General features: G+C 62.5%; 2 protein-coding genes across 3 annotated transcripts; both read left to right on the top strand.

Annotated features, from left to right (window-relative positions):
* The first annotated feature begins 97 nt into the window (after positions 1 to 97).
* Positions 98 to 2,280, top strand: TMX2 (thioredoxin related transmembrane protein 2). Of its 2 annotated transcripts, XM_071428133.1 has the most exons (8): positions 100 to 327; positions 711 to 771; positions 933 to 1,046; positions 1,167 to 1,243; positions 1,318 to 1,424; positions 1,512 to 1,577; positions 1,686 to 1,815; positions 1,913 to 2,280. In XM_071428133.1, exons 1-8 carry the CDS (start codon positions 139 to 141, stop codon positions 2,048 to 2,050), a joined length of 882 nt encoding a protein of 293 aa, XP_071284234.1. In that variant the 5' UTR covers positions 100 to 138; the 3' UTR covers positions 2,051 to 2,280. The 2 variants fall into 2 exon arrangements, with proteins under 2 accessions (XP_071284233.1, XP_071284234.1); XM_071428132.1 differs by having other exon boundaries at positions 98 to 327; positions 1,512 to 1,815.
* Positions 2,281 to 2,412: 132 nt separating this feature from the next.
* On the top strand, positions 2,413 to 3,669 carry SELENOH (selenoprotein H). Its single transcript, XM_071428138.1, has 5 exons — positions 2,413 to 2,491; positions 2,809 to 3,023; positions 3,100 to 3,245; positions 3,317 to 3,430; positions 3,500 to 3,669. The coding sequence occupies exons 2-4, from the start codon at positions 2,872 to 2,874 to the stop codon at positions 3,415 to 3,417; spliced, it is 399 nt and encodes a 132-aa protein (XP_071284239.1). The 5' UTR covers positions 2,413 to 2,491; positions 2,809 to 2,871; the 3' UTR covers positions 3,418 to 3,430; positions 3,500 to 3,669.
* Positions 3,670 to 8,945: the final 5,276 nt, after the last annotated feature.

The following is an 8,945-nucleotide window of genomic DNA, read 5'->3' as shown; positions in this document are numbered from 1 at the left end:
CTCGTCCCAGCCTTCTGATTGGTCGCTTCTCTCTCTCCTTTCATTGGCCTGCGCCGCACGGGAGCGGCCGCCTCACCGCTCGCCATTGGCCGGCCCGGGGAGGCCCCGCCCCCCGGCAGTGAGCGGGGCACAGGGAAGATGGCGGTGGTGGCGCCGCTGCTGGCGCTGCTGTGGGGGCTGCCCGGGCTCTGCCGATGGCTCGCCCAGCCCTACTACCCGCTCTCCGCGCTGCTCGCCGCCGCTTTCCTGCTCGTGCGCAAGGTCCCGCCGCTCTGCCGTGGGCTGCCCTCGCAGCGGGAGGATGGTAACCCGTGTGACTTTGACTGGGTGAGGCGGCGCGGCCTGTCCCCGGGCCTCTCCCCGCATCCCTGGGCTGTCCCCGGGCCTGTCCCTGCACCCCCGACCCTGGCTTGGCTCCTCTCCTGGTCTCACAGCACCCCGGCCTGGCTGAGGGAGGAGATGCCCGGTAGCCCCTGGCCTTGCTCTGCGGTGTTCCCCTACAGCTGAGAGCCGCCAGGCACTGGTCGATCCCATTGCCGCAGAGCAGCCCCTGTGCTTGCTGTTCTCCCCCGGGAGGGATGGGGGCTCTGGCAGGGCCTTGGGGCCAGTAGGGCCTGGCATGGCCACAGTTCCCTGGGCCAGGTCAGGCCAGGCATGACTCCAAGGTGTCCTGGGCACTTCCAGCTCATGCTATCCCTTCTCTGTGCCAGAGGGAGGTGGAGATCCTCATGTTCCTCAGTGCCATTGTCATGATGAAGAACCGGCGCTCCAGTGAGTCAGGGGGACTTGGGGGGCTGGGGGTGCTTATGGGGTCCCTTCCAAGGAGCTGAGTGGGGTGGTGTCTGGAGGACCAGATTCAGCCCTCCCTAAAGTTACCCCCAGCCTTCTGGGGGCATCTGGCCCCATCCCTTATTCCTGTTTCCACATCACAGTCACCGTGGAGCAGCACATTGGGAACATCTTCATGTTCAGCAAAGTGGCCAACGCCATCCTGTTCTTCCGCCTTGACATCCGCATGGGGCTGCTCTACCTCACGCTCTGCATAGGTGAGCCTGCATGTCTTCCTGCCTTGTCCTGACTCCCCCTCGCTGCTCTGGGCTGGAGGAGCTCTGTCCCAGGCCCAGCCTGGCCCTCCTGGGGCACAGGAATGACTGCTGTCATTCCAGTGTTCCTGATGACCTGCAAGCCACCCCTTTACATGGGCCCTGAATACATCAAGTACTTCAGTGACAAGACCATTGATGTGAGTATTTCCCCAGCCCTGGGGCTTTTGGGGGGCTCTGCCCACCCCGCCCTAAGCCCACACCCCTGTGGCAGGAGGAGCTGGAGAGGGACAAGCGGGTGACGTGGATTGTTGAGTTCTTTGCCAACTGGTCCAGTGAGTGCCAGTCCTTTGCCCCCATCTTCGCTGACCTCTCTCTCAAGTGAGTGGCACCCACTGGAATCTTGGTGGGTAACGGGGCCTGTGGTCCCCTGTGTCCCTCACAGCCATGTGTCCCCATCCTGCCCAGGTACAACTGCTCAGGACTCCAGTTTGGGAAGGTGGATGTTGGCCGGTACACGGATGTCAGCACCAGGTGTGGGGAACGCAGTGTGGGCAAACAGGGTTCACTCTGGGGCAGTCCCTGTGACCCTCCAGCCCCGTCAGGCTGCCCGAGGGTCACTGTGGGCTTGTCCTCACACAGGTACAAGGTCAGCACCTCGCCTCTCACCAAGCAGCTGCCCACCCTCATCCTCTTCCAGGGTGGGACAGAGATCATGCGGCGGCCGCAGATCGACAAGAAGGGCCGGGCTGTGTCCTGGACCTTCTCTGAGGTGCGTGGGACCCTCCAGCCCTCTGCTCCCCTGCCCAGCCTGTGCCTGGGAAGAAGGGGGAGATCCCAGGGGTGCTGATGCTACCTCTTGGCCACAGGAGAATGTGATCCGGGAGTTCAACCTCAACGAGCTCTACCAGAAGGCCAAGAAGCAGCAGAAACCGCGGGAGGAGGGGCCTGAGGAGCCCCCAGCCGTGCCGGCGGCTGCGCCTCAGGAGACCAAGAAGGACAAGTAGAAGCTGCCCTGTACTGTCGCCCATCACTATGTCACCATCAGCCTGGTGGCAGCGGCCCCGCGGGCCTGCCCAGCCCTGCCCGGAGCCACTCTCCGTGGGGACTTGTCCCGGCTGAGCCCCGGGAAAGCAGCGGTGCCCCCCGGCCCCGTGCGGGCAGGGCGGTAGGAGGGGCCCCGCCTCGGTTAACGCTCGCTCTCATCCATCGCTGACAATAAACGGTCCGTGCCGTGCCTGTGTCCTATGTCTGTGTCCGTGTCCGTGTCCGTGTCCCCGGTCCCGGGCCGGGTGTGAGGCCCGCGCGCTCTGATTGGCTGGGGCGGCGAGGGCGGAACCGGAGCCCACGGGGTGGGGGGCGGGGGGCTTGGGGACCCTTCTAGGCCCCGCCCCTTCCGGCCCCGCCTCCCGCGGCGGCGCGCGCTCCCGGCACGTGGCCAGCGGCAGGTAGGAGGCGGCGCGGCCGCTCTAGACCCGCGTCTGTTCCCCCCCCCCCCCCCCCCCCCCCCCCCCGCTTTCCCGGAGCCCCGCGTCTGTCCGTCCCCCCTTCCCCGGGGCCCCACTTCCCCACTCTCCCCAGCCGCACACCGCGCCGCCATCCCTGCGGAACCGCTTCCCGCCCTCCACAGGATGATCCCGGCGGGTCCCCCATTTCACCCAATGGCGACTGGCCCTTCCTGGCCCTCTCCCACAGCAGTGTCCCCACAGGGACCCAGTTTTCACTCCCCTGACAGCGGGATACCTGAGATCTCTTCCCACCCAAAAGCGGCGTTCCTGGAGCCCCCTTCCTGCTCCGGCGTAGGCTCCACCGCCTCGGCTCTCTCAGGATGGCTCCCCGCGGGAGGAAGCGCGGAGCCCAGCAGCCGGCGGCGGCCGAGGCACCGGAGACGGCGGGAGCCCCGCAGAAGCGGGCGCGGGCCCAGGCCCAAGACGAGGGCAGCACCGGGGACACCGGCCCCCGTGTGGTCATCGAACACTGGTGAGCAGCCGAGGTGCCGAGGGTGGTGCGGGGCCCTGGGGTGCCCCCCGGGTCGCTGACCACCGTGTCCCCACAGCAAGAGCTGACGCGTGTTCGGGCGCAACGCGGCGGCGGTGAGCGCGGCCCTGCGCGAGGCTATGGCCCAGCTGCCCGTGGACATCAACCCCCGGCCGCCGCGCAGGAACAGCTTCGAGGTGTCCCTGGTGAAGGAGGACGGCAGCAGTAAGTGCTGGGCTGGGGGCGGCGGGGGCTCCCCGGCAGCACTGATCCCATAATCCTCCTTATCTCTGCAGCCGTGGAGCTGTGGAGCGGTATCGGGAAGGGGCCCCCCCGCAAGCTGAAGTTTCCCCAGCCGGAGACCGTGGTGGAAGCCCTGAAGAGCAACTTTGCGTAGAAACATTGGCCAGGTGAGCGGGGATGGGACTGGCATGGGATTGGGATGGGACCAACAGGGACCGACTTCCCTCTCTCCACAGCCAAGCCAGGATGCAGGCGGCATGAGCATCCATGAAGAGGCGAGACCAAGTGGGGGGCACCTGCCAGCCCCAGTCCCGTCCCTGATGCTGCAGCTCTGCCACTGCCAGACCCCTGGCTCCCTCCACACCCCGTTGTTCCCCCAATCTCCAATAAAGTTCAGTACTCCACAGCACAGCTCCAACCGTTTATTCCAAGGACATGCAGCCCAAGGGGTGCAGGCACTGGTGGGTGGTGGGGGAGACAGAGCCAGCCCCCCCTAGGTGAGGACATCTACTTCCTCTTCCGACTCAGATGAGGGACTGGGCCATAGGCAGACTGTGCCAGGGGGCAGGAACAGCTCTCCTGTCCCCACATCCACCTCCTCCTCCTCCTTGCTGTCACTTCCCGGGGTCCCTGGGGGTGCTGCCAGCTGGCAGCCCTGCGGGGACACAGGGGGGTCCCCACACTGCTGCATCCCGTTTGCACTGGGGGGCTGCTGGGGTGGGGAGCACTCGCTCACCTGCTCCCGTGCATCCTCATCCTGGGGGGGCTGTGCTTCTGTCCCCCCCACATCTCCCACCAGCCCTGGTGGAGGCACAGGAGGGGGCTGCACCTCCTGCACCACCTCCCAGCACCCCCAGCGCTCCACCTTCCGCAGCCTCATCCGCCCGATGGGGCTGGGCTGTGAGTGCCCCACAGACTGTGGCTGCCTCTGGGGGGACACCCCAGAGCTGGCACTGCCAGGCTCAGCTGTGTCAGGTGCCACCACGGGGGAGACTTCCTGAGTTGAGTGCAGGCAGGAGCGGTCGAGCTGCCGCTGGGGTCCCAGCCTCACCAGGCGTCCTCCCCAAAGCTGCAGTGACTCGAGCTCAGTGACACGGAGGCGGCGGGCGGCCGCCAGCACCTCGTGCACCTCCTCCTGCGTGACCTCCAGCTCGGCAGTGTAGAAGAAGCGCACCAGCTTGCGCAGCACCCCGATCTTCAGCCCCGCCAGCTCCAGCACCACCCTGCAACCCTGGGGGGGCAGCTCCCGGCCCAGTTGCTCCATAAAGAAGGGGCTGCAGACGGAGAGAACACTGCAGTGGGCCACCACTGCCTCGCCTGCAAAGCAACAGTGGCTGTTACTGCCTTTCCTGCTCACGCCAGTGTTTTGTAGGGGGGTTGCAGAGACCTTGCCTGCAGCTCCCTCGGCGATGCTGCCTGCTCACCTTCAGCCTGCAGGACCACATCGCAGAAGACGTCGGCTCGCTGCTGCTGCTGGTGGAGGTGCTGGAAGGCGGTGCGCAGCAGGCGGGTGCTGCGGTAAAGCAGCTGCGGCGTGGCTGTGGGAGAACCCATGGCCGTCCTGCAAGGACACACAGCGTCGTGCTGGGGACGCGGGGACCAGCGCCTGCCTGCCCTCTTCGGGCTATCACAACGGTATGGGGCTGGGATGTGGTGGCGCCGATGTCTGCAGAGCCCCGTGTGTTCATGACCGGCCCGGCAGCCCCGCGGGACAGCCGGCGCTGTCCCCGCGCTGTCCCGGTGTCCGCCCCGGTCCCGCCGCCCCGACCTCCACGCGTCCGCCAGGGGGCGCCACAGCGGGCGCCGTGAGGCCGCCGCAGCCTGAGGCGCCCCCAGCCCAGCCCCGCCGCCCGGCCCGGGCCCGCCGCGTACCTGCCGAGGGGGGCGCGGGCCGCCGCCGAATCGCCCCGAGAGTGAGTCCCGAGCTCGTGGCGCGGACGCGGGGGGCGGTGATCGGGATCGGGGCCCTGCGCGCCCTCGCTTCGCGCCCGCGGTCTCACGTGGCGCGGCGGCCTCGGCCCACCCATTGTCCCGCCCGCAGGCAGCCGCAGCCCGGCAGCCAATGGCGGCGCGGCGGGAACGGCGTGGCGGCGGTGGCGGGGAGCGCGCTGGGCGGCACCGGAGGGCACCGGGAGCGCTGCTCGGTGCAGACCCGCCTGCTGTGACCGACCCCTTCCCGCAGCCCTTCCGCAGCCGCGCTACCCCTGCTCCGCCCAGGCGCTGGAGGCACCGCTCGGGTTTTGCCGTGTCATGGCGGCTGCGCTGAGGGCAGCCTGGGTGCCCCTCATCCCTCCCTCATCCTCATCGGGCCACGGATACGACAGCCAGGCCAGGGCTGCTTGTGGTCACTGCAGTGGTGGCATCGAAGAACACGAGGTCGATAATGGGGAAGGTGCTGTGTAGCACCTGCTGTCTGGAGCAGCTCTGGGTTCAAGGGCTCAGAGCCCCGCGATGCACCTTGGTTTGGATTTTCAGGCTCCCCTATGCCCTCTCGTGTGAGGAACGGTGTTTTTGTGCCCCAGAAGGGGAGGATTGATGGTACTTTGGAAGGCATCCTTCAAGCAGGCAATGCTGCCCACTTAGTTTGAAAGTATTTTGTCACTTTATAAAGCACCCATTGTACAAACATCTGCGTCAGTCACTCCACATACATGAACAAAGATTATAATCCATCCCCATCGCCTGGAGACAGTGGCTGTTCCTACAAACAACCCAAGTGGGTGGAAGTTTTCAGGAGCTGCAGAAGGACAGGAGCCTAAATCTATAGAGTTTAAATCTACAAGGTCTTCAAATGTGGTCTTGCAAAGGGATTTTCATCTGGTTGGACATGTGAGGGTGGTTTTTCTTCTCTGTTTTTGCAAAATGGACACAAACCAAGGAAGAAAGTGGCTGGTGCCAGGCCTGGGCCAGCGGCCTTTGAGGTCGCTGGCAGTCTGTCACTGCCCCCGGGTGGCTTGGAGCCCAGCCCAGAATACCAAGGGATGCAGCAAAACAAGTAATTTCATATCAAAGTGCTATCATATGCTCATAAAAATAGAAGGAAAATAGAGATGTTTCCTCCCCCACTCCTTGCAATCCTTTGGAATTACAATCATCGGAGCTGTCGCCTGGAAAGCCTGACCTCACTGGGAGTGCCTGGATCCAGATGCCATGCAGTGCCCTGTGACAGTGAGTGGGACCACAGTGGGACAGGGGGCAGCCACATTCCAGCGAGCAGGGCTGGGGTGCTGGGTTTTTAATGTTTCAGCACTAAACCCTGTCAGGCAAAGCCCCCACTCAACTGTACCCCAACAGCTGCAGTACTGCTCCCCCCTCACCAGTGGCCTTGTCTGCCCTTAAAATTCACTGATACTCGAACTGGCAACCAAGCAACCACTCCCATTGTAGGTACACAAAAGAGGCCTTTTATGAGTGTAATTTTTACTAGTATCCAAAGCCAAATAACGTAGAGTGGAAAAATCACCAGCAGCCGTTGGTCCCTCTCTCTAAACTCCATTTCTGCTACCAGATTTTCCTGGAAAAAAGTATGGGATTGCAGTTTTCACTGCAAAACGTGTCAGACCCTGAATCCTTCTGTCCACCTTCAGGTGCTCAGAGGCTGCAGACCTGCAGCACAGCTGGTGTCCTTGGCCATTGGCTCATGGCTGGGCACAACTCTGGGTGACTCAGAGGGTTGGGAATGTTCAGCAAGGCTTATCTCCTGGTGGGATTCACTGCAGAGGGGAAGGCAAGGCCTAAACTGTGCTGGCTGTTCAAGCTCCCTCTGCTATTGATAGGAGGAGAGGCCTCCTCACAGGACAAATCTCGTCTTTCCAGTGTCTCCCAAGCCCTCAAATCAGCAGTTTCTGAGCCAGTTTCTGTAAGAGAAGGGAAATTCCCATCTCAAGTCTCATATCCAGGATCATTTTCAGCTATGTTGACTTTGCCTGTGTTGCAGGACAGGACCTGCCTCTGAGTCCCTGCTCTCCAGAGGGACCTTGGACCCTGCACACCGGCAAAGGGATGGATGAAGGCAAGATCTGAGGCTGGGAAAGAGGAAGGAGAGACGGTAAGTGGCAATAGATCCTTCTGGGGCTGGGAGGGAGGGAGATTTCTGTGCACACTTCACTCACGTGTACATTTGGGCAAAAGATGTACCAGGAATTTTACAATCCAACGGCACAACAGGATGCAGCCAGGCTGAAAGCAGGATGGTCTGTGGGCATGGAAGAGCCCAACACGGTGGGAGGCTGGTGGGAAGCAGGGACAACACCAAGCACATGGAGCTGCACTGGGAAGGTGTCAGGTTGGGCTCTGGGCTTGCTTTGTGGCCTGGCATCTTCCAGTTGGAGCTGGAAAGCTCCTTCAGACCCCCCTTCCCTCCTTCTCCCCCTTCGTGAGTCGTGAGTCGCTTCACCCCCCTGGTGCCGCACTTCCCCTCCTGTGGGGAGGGACAGCGACCTGTTGGGATTCCCACAGGAAAGGGGCTGCGGAAGGGCCTTGTTATCCTGACCTGGAACAATGCAGGCCATCCCCCTGAGCTGCCTGTGTGGACCTGGAGACGGCAGCCTCCCCTTCATGCTGCCCTCGGCCGCCGGGAGCACGGGCCTGCCTTGTAAACAAATTGTCTTGCTCTGTTCCGGTGGCAGCTGCACTTCTGGGCGTCTCATCTGGGAAAGGCATCAGCTGTAGGATGAAGGGGGATGTGCAAGATGTTATTACAAGCAATTACTGTAAAAGAGGGGAAACTTTCCCATGCTAGGAACACATCTCTCTTCTTCCCAGAATGCAGCAGGACAGGCTGCTCTGCCCCAGGAGTTATAGTGAAACAAGAGTGTGATCTGCTGCAGAGTGAGCTGAAGCTGCAGGATCAGGGTCCAGCCTGCCTTCCAAAGTAAGCATGCGCTGCCGGGTGTTCCAGCTGTCAGGGCAGGGCTGGGGCAGGGCCAGTGCCTGGATAAACCCTGTGCAGCTCCATCCTGGGGACAGGAGGCACTCCCCCAGTGTCAGAGCTGTGTTTGTTGGAGCACCTTTAGTCTTTGAAGAGGGCAGAGGGAAGGTGTCACTGTGCTGGGACCATGCATGAACCTCTGAGACCCTGCTGCCCCAGCTGCCCAGGCAGAGGCCTTGAAGGATGTGTCATTGGTGCTGGGATGGAGGAGCAAGGTGTTTCTGATGCTTTTTCCCTTAGGGAGAGCTGTCCCTTGGGAGGTGTCAGGTGTGCGAGGACTCTTCCTTCCAGAAGGAATTTTGAGAGCACCTCTTCTCCCTCCTTGTCCCTGCGACTCAGGGGATGGACCCACGTTCCTCTTTGTGTGGGCCAAGAGGAAGGGAGGGCAGATGGAGATTATTTCTAATCTGGGAGGTGTTCTCACTTGAGACACAAGACTGAGAGGGGGCTCAGCTTGCTCGTTTTGGGTGACAACGAGGATGAAGGGATGCAGAGGCAAGGTCTCACTCGCTTGCTATGGAAGAAACCCTCTCCTCGCTGGGAGATGTGAACCAGCTCTCCCTCTGCTGCCAGCTGGCTGGATGGTCTATTTTACAAACCAAACAGCAGGGAGGGTTTGGGGGACCCACGCCCAGATCATCTCCCTAGATGTGCCCTTTGTATGCATCAAATCCCATTTCGCCTCATTACACTTTTCTGCACCACCTTTACCAATCCCCACTGAGCTCGGGATCACCTCCTTCACACCTCCA

The sequence above is a fragment of the Agelaius tricolor genome, unplaced genomic scaffold (genome assembly GCF_023055355.1).
Source record: "Agelaius tricolor isolate 1412-34295 unplaced genomic scaffold, bAgeTri1.0.p SCAF_5, whole genome shotgun sequence".
In the NCBI taxonomy this organism is placed as follows: domain Eukaryota; kingdom Metazoa; phylum Chordata; class Aves; order Passeriformes; family Icteridae; genus Agelaius; species Agelaius tricolor.
This window is presented reverse-complemented; position numbering and strand designations above follow the sequence as displayed.